This window comes from Colias philodice, chromosome 13, assembly GCF_061535455.1.
Source record: "Colias philodice isolate Cphi_HAF_F1 chromosome 13, ilColPhil1 Martin Lab GWU primary, whole genome shotgun sequence".
In the NCBI taxonomy this organism is placed as follows: domain Eukaryota; kingdom Metazoa; phylum Arthropoda; class Insecta; order Lepidoptera; family Pieridae; genus Colias; species Colias philodice.
This window is the reverse complement of record NC_143098.1, coordinates 8,151,874-8,169,567: the sequence shown is the minus strand read 5'-3', so window position 1 is coordinate 8,169,567 and position 17,694 is coordinate 8,151,874. Positions and strand designations below refer to the sequence as shown.

Below are 17,694 nucleotides of genomic sequence, written 5' to 3'. Positions count from 1 at the left end.
CAGTAAGGTTAGCTACACGATTGTTGATGTAGGTAGTTAGCGTTCAAGAAATCACGCCAACTAACGGCCTTATTTCTTGAGTGGAGCTCTATGATCGTATAAATTAATATCGCATTGGAACATTGAACGAAACGTATACACACAATCAAGCCATTAGAACACTGAACATGCTTATTAAATAATAATTAAATTAAACGTTAAACAAAAAAATTATACCATCAAAGTGAAACTTGGCTGTACATATTCGTGATAAATTCATAGAATTATTTTCCTCACAGTGTAGGTATTTGTTTAACATTGTGTTCTTATTATGCCTAATATATTAATTACTTGTTTAGTTTACATAATTATGTGTTAAGTAAGTATACAATTTTTACCTAGGTACCGAAGCACTTTTATTTAATAAAAATAAATATGTAACTAGTTAAGTACTATAATTTTTTTTATGAAGTTTTCATTTATTTAATTTATCTTTCCAAGAGCAAATTTTTCATTATATTTCAGGAACATCTTTTGTTTCTTCTTTGAACCTCGTTTTGGCGGGAACTCAAGTTCGACACTATCTTTCTTCCAAAGAACGTAATCAGCATTCATATTTGTTTTACTGTGTTTCTTAGCCAATTTTTCATTAGATTTAGTATCTATATCTTGATCAAAAGACTTATCGTGTTCGATCAATTTATGATTATCATCGTTATATTCATCACTTTCGATCGTAGCAGCTTCATCGGCCTTAGGTACCAATATGGGAACTGTAAGTAATAAATATACGTAGATATTAAAATTTCCATAAAAAGTATTATTATTGTGTCAAATCAAAAAGTACCTTGGTATATGTAATTTGTTAGAAAAAAATGAGCTTCGTTATACATAGCGTTTTGGTACGGTTGTTTATTAAATATTTTAGTAATACAGGCACAGATTAGAGAATAGTTACTTCGTAAATACAGGTAGAACTTACCACACCGTGATAAAGTGCTAAGCATTTTAATATTATGAATCAAAGTGTTGCTCATGATAGCAATTATATGTCTTTCAAGTAAAAATTTGAAATGTGATATCATTCTGTTCGCTGGTCCTTCTATGGTCAGAGATTCCGGTCTGGAAAATTTATATGAGATTATCCATAATTATACAGTAAATACTGTTCTGTTATGTGTTCTCACTTAAAAACAACTTGATATTAGCTGAAAATAAAAATAAACTTACGCTGCTTGTTGTATGTATTCAAACTCGAGGTCCACAGATTCAGGATCTTTGACCATAGACAAGGATATATGAGCCACAAGGTCATTTGCAGATAATGTCAGGGTTCCACTTAGAGGAGCTGCGCCCATAGATACAGTGGCATCGTAAGAATATGTTACCTACAAAAAATTGCATGCAAGAACATAGGCAAAACATTTCTAGGATTGGAGAAGCTCCTATAACAAATTACAAAGCTATATATGAAGCGTAGCAAAATACGTTGGAAGTTTATAAGTACCTTTAAATTACTAAATCCAACGAATGCATCGATTTTACGTATATCGTTTTGTCTTACTCCAGTAGCTATGGAACGTCTATAAATGCTATCTAAGCCTCGTATTACACCATCCCTTAAATGAAGTTGCTATAAAATTAAATAATTAGATTAATGAAAATCTTATAAAGAATTATATTTTTAAATAAAGTTGAAATACGATTAAAAGTTACCATTCCATTGATAGCATAAATTGTAAACTTCGGTAGTCTAACTGACCCAGCCTTGACCTGGTGCAGTTTTCGTATTATTACATTTATGGCGTTGTCTGTGAAATCGTTCAATGCAATACTTTTTTCTTTGTCATATTTCCTAAAAAAATTGAAATTATTGTACTGGTTGTTTATATATTTCTTAATATTTTAATAAAAAAATAAAAAAAAAACAAGTTACAATTGGAACGCAATGCGTTCTATTTTCAAACGTTCATTAGATGTTATTAGAGTCACATTAGAGGCGGACTTTTAATAACAATTGAATACAGCATCTACTGTTTCAAGAACATTTAAGTAATTATACAATACAAATAAAGGTTTATGCTTATTAGAAAGGAAATGTAAACGTACTGGAATTCCGGATTCATCCTCCTACCAGAGAGGCCGAAATACATAAGGTAATCATTGAAGTAATCCTTTAGCCATTGATTCAAATCTATTTTCAATCTATCCATAAAAGTATCTGTTGAAAAAAACAATGCAATTAACTATAAGTACGAGTAATAACATTTGTATAATCTCTATAAAAGCTCTATTTCTTGCTTTCATGAGTGAAATTATTTATTTATATTTTAACGAAATTAGTTTTTAAAATTCTTGCTTAATTATATTTTCTTTGCATTTGGGAGCAGTGACCTGTGCAGTTCATGTTGAAATGTAGGTACATTTTAATTAACTTTGCATTTAAATACGATACAGATAATATTTCATTCACGAATAGAACTTTTGATTCTTGGGCATGCCGGTGTCCGGGAATGTTTTCCTTCACCATTTAGAAAAATTTTCGTGTGGATAAAGTCCTAATAAATAAATTGAAAAATATATTTATTGTATGCCCTCAACTTTTCTATTGAAGTTCATACCACAGAGCTACTAATGTCCTTTGTAATATGTAATATACTTGGCATATATAATATTTTTAATATAAATTTTAAATCATTTTAATTTAAAAAAATTTAATAAAATAGATAAATAAACAATTCGAATGTAAAAAATAAAATGTATAATTAAACTTGATATTAAAAAAATAAAATTAATTAAATATAAATAAAATTATTATATATTAAGATTTTACAACGGTTTATTTAAATTAAAATGTGGTAGAAGTCTCGGCCCGTCACTAGTTGGAAATAGGAATATAATTCTAAGATTCATTTAAATTCTTCATGCACAATTTTATTTCATTACTAATTCGTATGTGACTGTAGGTATGCTTAAAAATTTAAAACGGGCTATTATCTAAATTTGTAACTTTAGCCGTAGAAAACTTACTACGGATATTTTTCGCATTCACGGATGCATTTAACTTACGGATAGTATTTACTTACCGATATTTCGTTTATCCAATCGGATGGGAGGAGATGATACATTTCCCTGATACTGAAATTGACACAATTACTAGCAAAGAGAATACAAATACTAATTACTAGTATTAACAGAAAAAAAATATAATTAGCATTTGCGGGTATTTAGCAAAAACTACTTTTAAGGTTCCAGCATAACTTTTTACAACACTTTACATGAAATTAAAATTTAGTTTAAAAAAAAATTCATTCGTCGTGATGGCCTGTTATGGAATTAATTGTTATTTTTTAACCAACTGAAGATAAAAAAGTCTCACAAGTTTTATTAATGCTATATATAAAAAACTATTCCAGACTAGTTTACGGTTAAGGTTACAAGAAATTAATAAATAGGAAACAACTCATTTTAAGTTATTAAATCGATCCTTTTTGTTAAATTACCTCCATTAATATATCATCCATTTGAATTTCTGATATGGTCAGTACTAAATTGAGACGATTTGTCAGCAGTCTATATCGACCTTCCATAATATATCTAACGCTCTTCAACATAAATCTGTGGTTTAAAAAAAAACAATATGTATATCTTATATCAATAATGAAATGGAACAATACAACTAATTCGGAATACCTGTTTATTTGAAAATTGTTCCGTTCATATTGTTAGGTTATTTTTTGCGTCTATGTATCATTTAGGAAAGTTATCAATTAAAAAAGTTTTTGAAATATTTAAAGCTAGTAATACTTACTCTGCTTGTCCGAAAGTGGGCACATAGAAGAGGTCAGAAGGATTTTTATCAGTTATAGTCCGGTCGTATGAACCAATAAGATGCAAGTCGTTTAGAGATATACGAGCTCGTAGCACCATGTTCTCCAGGTCATTGTGAAGGTATTGTATTCTGAACTGTGTGTCATTGCGTAATTTCATGCGATGGAAGAATCTAGAAAAAATGGTGTACCTATATAAAAGGCAAGTATTATCACGATAAATAACGAAACCTGGTTATTAAAAGCACCTAGAGCTGTAGCAATAGAGCCTTAAATCTGAATCCCTTTTACAAATCTTAATACAAACTACATAATTAACTGTAAAACTAATGTAAGATTATATTAAATAAAAATAAATTTGAACCAATTGCAATGGAGCGATATTCAGCTTTTTAGAAAACTTTGATGTTTTTTTTTACAAAATTGCTTTCCACTTTTCTATAGTCGTAATTTACTGACGGACGTAATTTCTCACTTTTTGCAAAAGCCCAGCTGTAAACAGGGTGGCCTAACTAATTTATATTCATACAGTATTGCGTCCACGAACCAAACTCATGAAAAAAGTTGAAGCGCAAAAGAGAAGACCAACATAAAACGGGCTTTATTTTATAAATTGTGTTCATCTAATGTAACAATGATTTTGATGATATATATTTTATATAGACCGTTCTCCATGTTATTAGAAATTAGAAGTGGGTACCTTATGGGTAATTAAAAAAAAATATAATATTAGAAAGGTTTATAATTATAGGGATTGCAATCCGGAAAAACGGATCCGGTAATCCGGCGGATCCGGCATCATTTAAAGGTTACCGGATCCGGTACCAATATACCGGATCCGAACACCGGATCCGGTGCTAGCAGTTTGTGCGAAAATAATCATGATTATCTATTTGCTGACAATAAAGCCGACAAGTGTAGAAGCTGAAAGGGCCTTTTCGGCCGCAGGCTATATTTGCAGCTCTATTAGAAGTCGTTTAGCTGATGACACAATTAACAATATTTGTTTTCTACGATCTTATTTTCAAAATCAATATTGATTTTCTTTTAATAGGTATTTATATTTTTTACAATTATTACTTAAAATAATTATTTATCGCAAGTTGACTAAAGAGTTCTAAACTCATTATTGTGATAATTTTACGTAAGGGTAACTATAATGTCTATAATGTTCACGTTATAAAAAAGTACTAAAAGTCTAATGTTATATCTACACTATTTAGAGAAGATTCTGGCTAAGCAAAATGTGCTGTGAGGCAATTAAATCCAGTTTCTTTGCTCGATAACAATCTTATTTTACGGTAATGATCTCGGTTGGGCGCAGACATTAAACGCGTCCCATAAAGTCTTGTCTTTCAGACGTAAAGATTATACAAAATTATAAATCTTTAGAATATTATACGCCGGTACCTATATCCACTTCTTCATAATAGAATCAACTGATTAAGTCGGTCATAAGAACCTGATAGGGTTAAAATAATATAGAGATTTTGTATATCTCCATATTTATCACATACATATTAATAACGACTGATTTGTTTTCGTGCTGTCAACGTTTTTCTTTTAAGTCCGAAAATGTGTTTTCCGAAAGTGAGCCTTGTTTCAACTATCATGTATTTCATTAAGAAAATATTACGTTAATTACGTAGTGGTGCTTTGCTTGAGAAACTGCTACGAGAGCTTGTGCAATTAACACAAATTGATTCGCTGCTGCGGTTCCGTCTAGAGGAGTGTCGAGTATGTATTGATAGGTTTATGCATATATTAGTTGTCTTACAAGATAGTATTGGGCATTCGCATCATACAAAATCCACCAAGGTTAATTCCAGCAGGTATAAGGCCTCGATTTCCGCCAGCTTTGTTGACCGAACGCTCTGCCACTCCCCCAGATTTTAGCATCATCTGTTTAAAAAAATTAGCCACGGTAAGTACTTTAGAAGAAATCTTATAGTTCTATTTTTCATTCAAGAAAAATAAAAATATTAAATATAATATGATGACAAGATGATCTCGATATAGATTTCTCAGATTTAGTTTATTAGCTTCACGCATGATCGGCTTCATGGCAATATATAAAGTCGATTCCGAGGATTGCATTCTAGGCATCATAAATCAAAGTTAACAACCAAGTCGCGACGCGATGTGCCTGTGGTTTAGAATTTTATAATACTGCCAATGTCTTCTGTTTAATGATTTTATACGGTATAGCGAAAGCGTCTGGACAATCCCTTTTATGAAGGCACTCGAACCATAATCCCTGTCTAGTCGAAGTTATGAGTGACTACTCACTGCAAGCATTTCAGCATCAAAATTTTCAATGCCCACAGCTTCTTGGTAATTTTCACGGACTCGCGAATATTTTTCTGCAAAAGAGTCCTTTTTAATACAATAAAAAAGTTATATGGGACGATTGCTCAGGACGTTTAAAATTAAAAATTAGTTAATTTTTAATTTTAATATGAATCAATTAATTTCAGTTGAACCAAATATAAATATGTAGTTACCATCGAGCTCATCTAAGATATCGAAGTATTTTTTGACATTAAAGTTTGGCCAGCAATTATTAAGCTTTTGGGACTTCTTGCTTTTTTCCGGTGGGTGGTCGTCATCATTAGCATCCTTTACAGGCACGTCTGACTCCTCGTTTTCAATTTCGTTTCCTTTGAGTTAAGATAAAATGTAGATACAATTAGGTACCATATTTGAAATATTTATACGCAATGATTTTCTTTATGAAACTTACCATCTGTGTTTTGTCTGAGGTGCGATTTTGTAACCGCTATCGATATGTGAGCAACTATAAAAAATATAATAAAATAGTGGCTATTGCATAACATTTTAAAGGAATTGCTTTTCCTATTGTAAAATGTATTTAAATTCACTCGTTCTTTTCATGTATGAGTGACTTTCTACTCATAAAATTCAGTTTTAATTAACATTCGACTGCATGTAATCGTTTAAGCTTATTAAATAGGATTTTCATGTTGGGAATGATCATGTAACATTCAGTAAGCTTAAGCATGCACAACAAACGTATTTTCTCGTGAACTTTGTTCAAAAATATATTTTAAGCTATTTTTATCTATTTTTTTATGAAGGTTGGTAGCATAAAATGAAAAATAAATGAGCACAAAGCTTTATTATTGCATTGCATTCTTTATAGGTGTGTTAGAGGGAAATGAACCCGACGAATTACACAAATATAGGTACCTAATATAAAACACACGTTTAAAAGTATTCGTATGTACTCTTAGTTTTTATTCTCCATAATATAGGTATCGAAATATCTGGATTTTTTTCTTAATGATATCCGAGTATTTCTTTCATCCACATGTAAATGAGATGTAGCCCGCACTTTATAAATCTAAACGTTTTGAATCAGTACTGTACGAATAAAATTTATTTCAATGTAATATAATATTGTATCTACGAATTGTAAACAAGAGCCAGCTTTTAGTTATTCCGTAACCCTACATCACATAAACGGCTAAGTGTGTGTTTTCATTTGATTACCAATATTCAGGAATCCAATTATATGGTTGTGGATGTTGGTTTAAAATTGACTTATAGTTAGGTTTAGGTAACTATCAGGAAAACTTTATCAAGTTAAATGTTCGCTTTCAATTAATTTTGAAATGCCGTAAATCTTTTATTTCTTCATTCTGAACGCGAAATGCTTTATTGAAATGTTTGAACGAAACGTTTGAAATGTTTTATTTCTATTTATTTTATCTACTCTTGACTATTTTTAAAACGAATTCGTTTAAAATTGATAAGACCGTCAATGATTATTTTAAAAGCGGTAAAGAGAAAACTATTTTCATTTAATTAATTTCAATTGACAAAAACTTAATTTTGTTGTTGTTGTTTTTTGCAGAAACTTTTACTAATTTTCAACAGGAATGGCAGAAAAATAGGAAGTCATACGAAAGTGCCATAAGATTAGTAAGTTATTCTATTCTACTTAGTCTATATGAGTCTTAGCAATTATGCTGAAAGTCCTTAATTCTGTCTCTTAAAGCTAAATTATCGACCAGTTTTCAATCTAATTCAAAGAATAATTAATATAACACAATATATCGTATGCTAATTTGCTTTATATGGTGGAAGGATAAGTTATTCTAATCACACCGAGAATGACAAGAATAACTAAATAGTTATTTAAGTTTTTGAACCACTACATTAAATTATATCAAAGATGGTTATGGTATAAACAATCTTTATTAGCCCCATTCAAATTCAAGATCCTTTGAGAAAGTTGAATTTATTATCTGAATTTTCAATTTCAGGCTCTGAGGGATAACTATGGATATAAAGGGATGAATGTGTACATCAGAAAGTCGGTAGACTCGCACAGAATAGCAAATGGGTTCTATGTTCACGACAATGTAGTAGGAGTGTAAGTTATATGCGTCGTGTTTGAATATTATATTATCCCATTTGTCCTATTGCTATTGTATCATTTGTTTCTCTTGTATCGTTTCATTCATATCCCATTTCGTACAATGTTTTATTCAACCTTTACGGGTGTTTACGGTACAGTGAGGTAATTTTTAATTCCGACGCGACATCATTATTTTCTTCTAAGTCTCTTGGGATTTGGCGCTTATTTAAAAACCAATCACTGTTATTCCAATCCAAGTTTGTATTTATTATTAGATAATTTTATTTAAATATGATAAGAGGGATGAAATGTTCATTACTTATTTTATTGTATAACGGCATAAATGCCGACACATTCAAGAAATAGTATTTCTTTATAATGCAGTGGGTCCTTCTAGTTTAAAGTCCTATTGTTAAAAGATAAGATAAGATGTGACGGCTCTGTTAATCCATACTAATATTATAAATGCTGTCTGTCTGTTACTCAATCACGCCTAAACTACTGAACCAATATGCATGAAATTTGCTATGAAGATATTTTGATACCCGAGAAAGGACATAGGCTACCTTTTATTGCGAAATATGGACCACGGGCGAAGCCGGGGCGGACCACTAGTATTAAATAAATAAAGAAAAAGCAATTTATTGTAGACTATGCCAAGACATGTTCTTAGGCGAGCTACCACACTTCACATCCCCAGAAGTGACGATGGCTCTCGCGTCAAATGCTCTGCGAATAGAGACGGGGCTCAGCAAGATGTTTGTATATACACAGTACATACTGTTCCGGAATTATTCCGATGTAGTGGTAAATGGGAGGAATCTAAGTGATCATTCCCCGTTTTCGTTCCAAGACGTGCATTATGTTGGGCCTTTGGCGTAAGTTTTTTTGGAATGGTCTAGTGATTTGATAGAAATAGCAGTCGCTGTGAATTTTACTGTTTGGATAATGTGATTTTTAACGTAGTAAATAACAAGTTTCTTGCCCAATATTTTTGGTAGAAATACCCTCTTTTAAAAGAAATGGCTTTTCATAAACATCAATAGTTTATGTATTCAAATTATATTTAAAGTGTTCAGTTAAAGCAGCATATTTTTATTTACGTCGCCAGAAAAATGACTTTCAACCAAGTTTGCAAAAATTTGCGTATTTCAGCATAACAGCAGAAGATTGTACCCTGTCTGGGTACGCTATCACGAAGCTAAGTGGCCAATCAGTCGACTTGGGACATAACACTTTTACAGTATCTGACTGTAAATTCTCTGTTGAGGTAGATAGAACCTTCTAGAGATAACATGTTGTTTATGAGATAAATTAATTAAACTTTACAGCGAATGGGTGGTTGTAAGAAGCTATTTTTCCATTGAAATATTGTATTTTATTATATTATTTTATTTGTGCGAGCACTACAGAAAAATAAATATCATTAAAAGGTAATAAGATTATAGATACAAATATATTCCATATTTTATTATGTACAAAGTTTTTTCTAATGATGTATGAAATTTTGACTTAAATAATATTTTTTCGTTTTCAGATATCTTCTCTGGGTATGGGTTTAGCGCCTGTCACAGCACCGTATTTTAATAATCACCAAAGTAATTATTACTTTCTTAACATTTTTTATTGGAAAGTTGTATAAAATTTGTTAAGGACTTTGTAATTTACGTTTACGAGTTTTATTCATAAAGTCAAATTGTTTTATTTAGGTAGAGTCCTTGAAAAATTAATTTCGAAACCAATTCGGGAGGAATTGGTGCCTAAACTTCAAGCTAGTCTTCTCACCTACATCAATACATCTAATATATTTGGCGATAAATTGGCGGAATATCGGTAAGATGAGAATTAACATATGAAATAATAAAAATATTTAAATGTAGTACATAATTCTAAAGTGCAGGATTTTTTCACGTGGTTCAGAGGAAATGGAAATAATTGGAGGAAATGGAATATCCATTATAATGTACAACAGTAAATAATATTTCCAAAACTGACACTCATTTTTTTTGCGTATACAACTCTTAAGACTCTTTTTCTTGATATGACTTATATCTCTTTGTGTGTTGGTTTTTATTAATAGTCATTTGTGCTATAAATATACTTTTTGTGTTAAAGGCAGTATCAAACAAAGCTATTTAAAGAAACGTCGAAATATTTCATCAGCAATATAAGGGCTTTAAACAAAAATACTGTACGAATAAATCAAGGTGCGATCCTGATGAAATCTTTTTCTGTTATGTGGAATGTGGTAAATGTTAATTAACACTTATCTATTTATTAAAATAAGCTGCACACCGCGGTTTCACCCGCGTAGCTCCGCTTCTGTTGCTCTTAGCGTGAGGATATAATATAGCCTATACCTTCCTCCATAAATGGGCTATCTAACATCGAAAAAATTTTTCAAATCGGATCAGTAGTTCCTGCATTAGCGCGTTCAAACAAACAAACAAACTCTTCAGCTTTATAATATTAGTATAGAAAAGTTCATAAAAATAATCTTTGAAACCTTAGTAGACTTCTTCAAAATACGCATTATACAACATGCATAAAATTTGTGAAATCACCTTTTCAGTGTGAAGAAAAACCGTGTAAAACCAGTGTTTCACTGAAAGACATTTACTTATATGGCTTGGATACCGTTTATTCATCACATAGCGGGGGACCATACAAGTTGCAATCGAAAAAAATCGGTGAAGCAATATGTTATAACTACCTACAGGTAAAATTACACTATCCAAAAGAATTATACCCATTTCTAAGATATATTGTGTTGGTAAATACAGCCTATAATAAAAATGAATAAAGTACAATCTTCTTTTAGAAAAAAATTAACATGGTTCAAATATTTTTGGTACCACAACGTTATTTATTTATGTTAGGTCAATTATAATAATAAATACACAGGTTAAAATTGAATAAAAGTTCCAAGAAATAATATAATGGGTTTAGTTGCAGGCGAACTTTTATTTGAGCAAGCAGGCTATTTGTCTGAGAGAATAATAACTACTGTCTACAGGATTTTGTTGAACTTAACATTTTGGTTAATACAAAAATCGATTTTTATCCTTTTATGGTAGGTACGTGGAAGAATAGGCTTCAAAAATGATACCATTTCAACTGATCATGACTTTTTTGCCGAACTTTACGACGTTAATGTTAACATTGAAATAGATATAGAGAAGGATGTGAATGTATGCGATTTCGTCGATTGGAGGTAAGAGTAATTTTGTTGTAAATATTTTTTTCTTATGACCTACGAAAAAAATTGAAGTAAATCATAAATTTTTAGGTCACTTGAATTATCAATAATTGGTTTCAAAGGAAATGTTCAAGAAAGAACCAATGCGAACTCGTTATTAAGCGGACACTTAATAAATGAAATTCCAAAAGTATTAATTGATCACACATTGCAATTCTTCAAAGGCAATAAGAGGCCAACAAAATTATCTGAAAATGTTTCCCGGGAAAAGTGGGACGACATAAATACTGAAACTGTACAACTATCAAGAAGTGTTGAATATCAAGAATACAATGGTAATGGAAACAATAACGAATTTGCTCCTAAAAAGAAAAAGTTTGACAAACGCGGGGAGATAAGTAAAGGAAGCAATCCCAAAAAGAATAAATTTGATAAAAGAGGAGAAGTAAGGAAAAAAGTAAAAATGTTTGCAAAGTCTTCGACATCAAGCCAAGAAGGAGAATCGAGTGAAGGAAGTGATATGCAACCGAAACATAAAATTCATTTTAGTGATCGCGGTGATAAATCTTTTAGTTCAATTTCTTCTTCTTCGAAAGAAAATGACAAAAATGAATAATAATTATATGTATGTAATCAATAGAAATTGAGCTTATTCGTTCAGTAATTATATCTATAGAAAAAGTTTGGAAACTATCCTTGATATTATAATCCCTGAAAAATCTTTAAGCCATTAGTAATTAAAATCAATTATGTATCTATACAAATACAGCGTATGATTTCGACCTACACCCGTACAAATGTTTAATTTATGTAATCTTCATTGCAATAGCAGAGATCTTATTTATTATATTTGATTTTTTATGATAAAAGTTACCCTGACTATAATTGCCTGCATTATGTCATGTGTAGTCATTTGATATTCGGTATCAAGTCAATTAAGGTTTTATTCCACGAGGCCTGTTCAAACAGCATATTGTATGAAGTGCTGAAGTATTCAATATATGCGTTACCAGATTTTGTTACATATCTGGTAATTTTGTCATGTTATCCTTATAGCCCAAAAAATGACACAATTTTTGCCAAAGCTATGCTTCGCAAGAAAAATACCTCATTATGCGAAGAAAGAATAGTTGTTCTAAAAAACGCCTAAGTTTATTCTAGGTATAATATTTTATAGGAGTACCAGTTGCTAGCTGTTGTCGTTAAAATCTTAATATTTTTTCTTTTTTACAACTACTTCATAAGCGGGACAACGAGGTAACTTTATAAATGAAACACTGTAAAAATGTATTATTATTAAAACTTTATACAGCTTTGTAAACTACAGCATCTTCATCCATTTCTTGCGTTAAATACTCCGGTATTACTGGGCGTGGCGATGGTCTCCAATCTCTTAATTTGTATTCTTCACTAAACAAATTGTTACAATCTTAGTAAGTTTTAATTAACACAATGGTGGAGGTAAATAATCATTTTGTAAGAGTATTTAATCAAGGAAAGAAACCAGGAAAAAAATTAAGACTTAACACAATCATAAAATTGCGTTCTTGATGTCAATTCATTTTCATTCCAAGAATTGAGAAAGGCAATTTCAAAAGGAATGTACTTAATTAAAAAATAACAAACCTTTTTGGATTGTCTTCAACTATTATTCGGATATCGGGTGATATCGACTGCGTGGGTCTTTCAATTTCATCAATAGAATTTGTATCTAATTGTGAAGGAACTTTTTTTCGATATTCACTGTCTTTCATACGCTGTTTCTCAGACAAAATTTCATTGATTGGTTCAAATTGCCTCATGATTATCTGCGAAGAGCCGCTTTGCCACACCGTTGTAGAAAATAATGGATTGGGTATTATAGAGATGTAATGTGTTGGTGCTGTAGTAAATTTATAATAGTTTGGCGTCTGAAATAAAAAAAAGATAATATTATAAATTTAATCTTTTCAGTCTAATTCGGATCATCATTCAAAATACGAAAATATTTTTTTTAGACAAAAATGCTGTTTTGAGTGATATATATGTATATGCTTCTGTTAAATGACCGCTTCCTTTAACAGAGGCTGATAGCTTTATAGTAATTTTTTTACAATAACTATTGAGAAAAATACAGCTCATAGTAAGATTAGCATATCATTGATATTAACATACATAAATACTCTCACCTCATATTGCACGACTGAATCGGCCATTATTCTCTTGGTATCTGAATATTTTGTAAGTTTTTCAGCATATTTACGAGTGTCCTCATTTTTAGACCATTGCTCAGAGAGTGGCGCGTCATTACTTAAAAATGGTTCTTGATAATCATTCGTTAAATTCCCGGGGAAACCTGTACACAATTTTATATAAAATTAATTATGTTATACGATTTTTTTCCCAATTGCCCACGAATAGATAAGGAAAATATTCTATAGTCTGAAAACTAAATCGCCAGTTTGAATCAAGGTTACTATAAATATAAGAAGGTATAAAATTCTGGGTCATCCCATAAATATCAAAACAGACACCGTGGATTATCCATACTATAATGATCTGTGGTATCTGCTATTATTGATTAGTTAATATAGCATGTATAAGAAGTAAGAACTAAAGTAAAAAGACGTTAAGTACCTACGTAATACATTATTTTTACATTCTGGTATTTGAAAAGCAGGTCTTGCCTATGCTAGAAACTGCATTTTATATTTTGAAGCCACATAATTTTATTTCTGAATGAATTTCTTCTAGGTACTTTTATTTCTTACCTTCATCCTCATCTCCCATCTTCCTTCTATACTGTACCAGGTCAGGTCTGTCATAGAACTGACCCCTTCGCATGTAAACACGCACATCGGCTCCTGACAAGGTATTATAATAAAACATTACTTTCGCTTTTACAATATCGTATCTTCTTAATTTTACAAGAGACATTTTTTTTATAAATATAAATATAATAGCGTATAAATATAGTAAGAGTATATTATAAATAATAATGATCTAATTAACAAAACTTATTATCGTATTTTGATAATACTTGTTCTTGTTCGTTCTAGTCTTGTTATTTTCTTATTTAGTCACTGACGAGGTTCTGCTTATTATTAAATATAATTTTTCCCATTACCATATAAATGGTACTTATTGTCTATTAATTATTAAGAATTGATTATACCAAATTAAATAATTTTAAGCATTCTATCCAAATTACGGATTTTTCTTACTTGTAAGTGTAATGAATTCGGCTAAACTATAATTATAGCCGTAGGCTACACCCGCACATACTGCGACTGTCAGCCCACAACATATAGCGGTCACTAGCCAACACGACAGGAAAAATGTTAGAATCCTACCAAAGACAAAACACATTAATAACCCTTTAATAAAGACTCCGCTCCTTGAAAGAAATAGATAAATTCTACAGTTTCAGGAGAGGTTTCTTTTCAACTAGTATTAACATTGAATCAGCGTTTAATAAATAATTATGATGAATTTGGCTACATATAGTGACAGACTCAGTGGTCATTGGACCCGTTCCATACTAGGATATATATATTACATACATTACATATATTTTTTTTATGATATGATATATTACCTCTGAAATAAATCCAAAGTGAATGCGAAGCAACTGCACACATAGCACATACTCCTATTTTGCGGTAAGTGAAGAAAAATATTTTATCATAACAATGTAATCTTGAGGGTTTTATTTTTCTGAAAAAAAAAACCTTATTAATTAATATTCACATGAAACTCACATTTTGTTTTAAAAAGTTTAGTTTGTTTTTGTCCCATTACATTAAACATTAAGCTTAAAAAAATCTTTCAACAAAAATAACTGATTACATAATATTTGAAGGGATTTCATTGATCAGATGGGCCAAAATTATTTGTTCTAATAATAAGTTTTTAAAGCACAAAAGCATGTTTGATGTAGACTAATTAGCCATTTGTATTATGGGCAAAATGCTAAAAATATTTAGATCGTAATTGATAAACCGAAAGCACCAAACAAAAGTATACATTTAATTTATTCAAGAACACGTACGGTATTTGTTACAGCTTCCACGATTCATATCCAATATTTGTGATCCTCGGGTACTGACTTTGTAATTTTTTTAATTGAATTTACAGCAAATTTACTTATTTTCTATTTTTAGGCAAATATTTATTTTGAAGCATTTCCAATTGTTTTGTAATTTATATATGTATACTAGCGGTCCGCCCCGGCTTCGCCCGTGGTACATAATATTTACGTTTTCTCTACATAAAAACCATCCTCGTACTTCAAGGAATATAATAAAAAAAGAATGATCGAAATCGGTTCAGCCGTTCTCGAGTTATGCGCTTACCAACACATTTTGCGATTCATTTTTATATATAAGATTTGAAAAGAACCTTACATTTTCGGTAGGTATGTATAATTTTCCTCTATTAACATAGAAGGTGTAGTATGAAAATTGTCCTGATCTTGTAAAGAATATTATTTCCCAGTAGAATTACTTACTTAATTATTCATTTATCCATACTAATATTATAAATGCGAAAGTAACTCTGTCTGTCTGTCTGTTACTCAATCACGCCTAAACTACTGAACCAATTTTCATGAAATTTGGTATGGAGATATTTTGATACCCGAGAAAGGACATAGGCTACTTTTTATCCCGGGAAAATGTCGCAATCCCGGAAATCCCACGGGAACGGGAACTATGCGGATATTTCTTTGACTGCGCGGGCGAAGCCGCGGGCGGTAACCTAGTTACTTAATAAATAGCATAAACTGTAATTGTGTAAAAGTGTGTAATTTGAATTACCTTGTATTATAGATTTTATACAAGTATGGGTATATAATATATTTCTAAATATAGTTTTTTTTTTTTTTTTTTTTATTCTTTATATTTCTAAATATAGTTAATAACAGGTTTTAAACATTTCAAAAATAAAATTAAAATAGAGCATGGGTTCGTAAACTTTATAGTAGAGAATTTGCGCGTCATTTTTATAATCACAGTTTATTGGAAAATTCTCGATTGGATCCTTTTTTTTGTATTTACAAACTGAGCTTCATTTGATAAGAAATATTAACGTTTCATAATATAATTATAGTGTATTTCAAAGTTATTCCCAAACCACTATAACAAATTATGAAGTTCTAAACAAGTTTAATTTTACTACTAACATTTACAAAGTGAGGACCCCATAATATTTCTTTACCTTCATATCACGCATTAAAAATAAATAAAGTAACATGAAATATACCAAGTTATATATGTATTCAAATATTGTATGTCCAATTGTCCATTCTATCCGAACCCAAAAAGCTCATTTTATATGCGTGGAACAAGCGTGGAACGAATAACATTTTGTTTTTCATATAAACATGGTAGTCACCAACGTAAACGTTGTTTGTACTTTTACATAATACGAGGTAATATTTCTAATATTAATTAGGCATTTAATGTTTTCAATTTCACTCTTGGGTCGCTTCCTTAATTTTTAGGGTTCCGTAGCCAAAATGGCAAAAACGGAACCCTTATAGTTTCGTCATGTCCGTCTGTCCGTCTGTCCGTCTGTCCGTCTGTCACAGCCGATTTACTCGGAAACTATAAGTACTACAGTGATGAAATTTGATGGGAATATGTGTTGTATGAACCGCTACAAAAATATGACACTAAATAGTAAAAAAAAGAATTGGGGGTGGGGCTCCCCATACATGTAACTGAGGGATGAAATTTTTTTTTTCGATGTACATACCCGTGTGGGGTATCAATGGAAAGGTCTTTTAAAATGATATAAAGTTTTCTAAAAAACATTTTTCTTAAAGTGAACGGTTTTTGAGATATCAGCTCTCAAAGTCGTAAAAAGTATGTCCCCCCCCCTCTATTTTTATAACTACGGGGTATAAAATTCTAAAAAAAATAGAGGTGATGCATGCTAATTAACTCTTTCAACGATTTTTGGTTTGATCAAAGTATCTCTTATAGTTTTTGAGATAGGTTGATTTAACTGTAATTTATTATATTTGCTGCTACGGAACCCTTTGTGCGCGAGCCCGACTCGCACTTGGCCGGTTTTATTTATTCAAGAATACATTCGTCATGTGTTCGACACTTCAATACGTCATGTTCAAAACGTGGGATTAAATTCGCTTTCCACTAAGTAATTTACGAGTTTTCGAATAAAAATATTACCGAAGAATATTACAGTAGAAAAAAATTAAATATTACAGTAGAATAAAATGTACTTACAAGTTTGATAAGCATTTATATTTGAGAAATCGTTTTCAAAAGAATCAGCTGGTAGGCAATCTGGTAGATACA

The 17,694-nt window shown here is 30.8% G+C and overlaps 3 protein-coding genes across 3 annotated transcripts; 1 reads left to right on the top strand and 2 right to left on the bottom strand.

Moving 5' to 3' along the window:
• Nucleotides 1–462: 462 nt before the first annotated feature.
• LOC149483532 (uncharacterized) lies at nucleotides 463–6,122 on the bottom strand. The gene is made up of 11 exons (XM_089702971.1): nucleotides 6,099–6,122; nucleotides 5,587–5,711; nucleotides 3,791–3,982; nucleotides 3,483–3,597; nucleotides 3,066–3,117; nucleotides 2,089–2,200; nucleotides 1,696–1,834; nucleotides 1,487–1,612; nucleotides 1,210–1,367; nucleotides 962–1,101; nucleotides 463–752 (listed from the first exon to the last, which is right to left on the bottom strand). Exons 1-11 carry the CDS (start codon nucleotides 6,105–6,107, stop codon nucleotides 463–465), a joined length of 1,458 nt encoding a protein of 485 aa, XP_089559097.1. The 5' UTR covers nucleotides 6,108–6,122.
• Nucleotides 6,123–7,517: 1,395 nt separating this feature from the next.
• Nucleotides 7,518–12,008, top strand: LOC149483531 (uncharacterized). Its single transcript, XM_089703004.1, has 11 exons — nucleotides 7,518–7,611; nucleotides 7,687–7,754; nucleotides 8,099–8,208; nucleotides 8,844–9,071; nucleotides 9,349–9,463; nucleotides 9,731–9,791; nucleotides 9,903–10,026; nucleotides 10,309–10,441; nucleotides 10,766–10,912; nucleotides 11,271–11,407; nucleotides 11,483–12,008. The coding sequence occupies exons 1-11, from the start codon at nucleotides 7,518–7,520 to the stop codon at nucleotides 12,006–12,008; spliced, it is 1,743 nt and encodes a 580-aa protein (XP_089559130.1).
• A 656-nt stretch (nucleotides 12,009–12,664) lies between these two features.
• LOC149483530 (uncharacterized) lies at nucleotides 12,665–15,040 on the bottom strand. Its single transcript, XM_089702066.1, has 7 exons — nucleotides 14,970–15,040; nucleotides 14,596–14,720; nucleotides 14,143–14,235; nucleotides 13,573–13,727; nucleotides 13,149–13,302; nucleotides 13,019–13,103; nucleotides 12,665–12,802 (listed from the first exon to the last, which is right to left on the bottom strand). The coding sequence occupies exons 1-7, from the start codon at nucleotides 15,017–15,019 to the stop codon at nucleotides 12,697–12,699; spliced, it is 768 nt and encodes a 255-aa protein (XP_089558192.1). The 5' UTR covers nucleotides 15,020–15,040; the 3' UTR covers nucleotides 12,665–12,696.
• Between the last annotated feature and the right edge of the window lie 2,654 nt (nucleotides 15,041–17,694).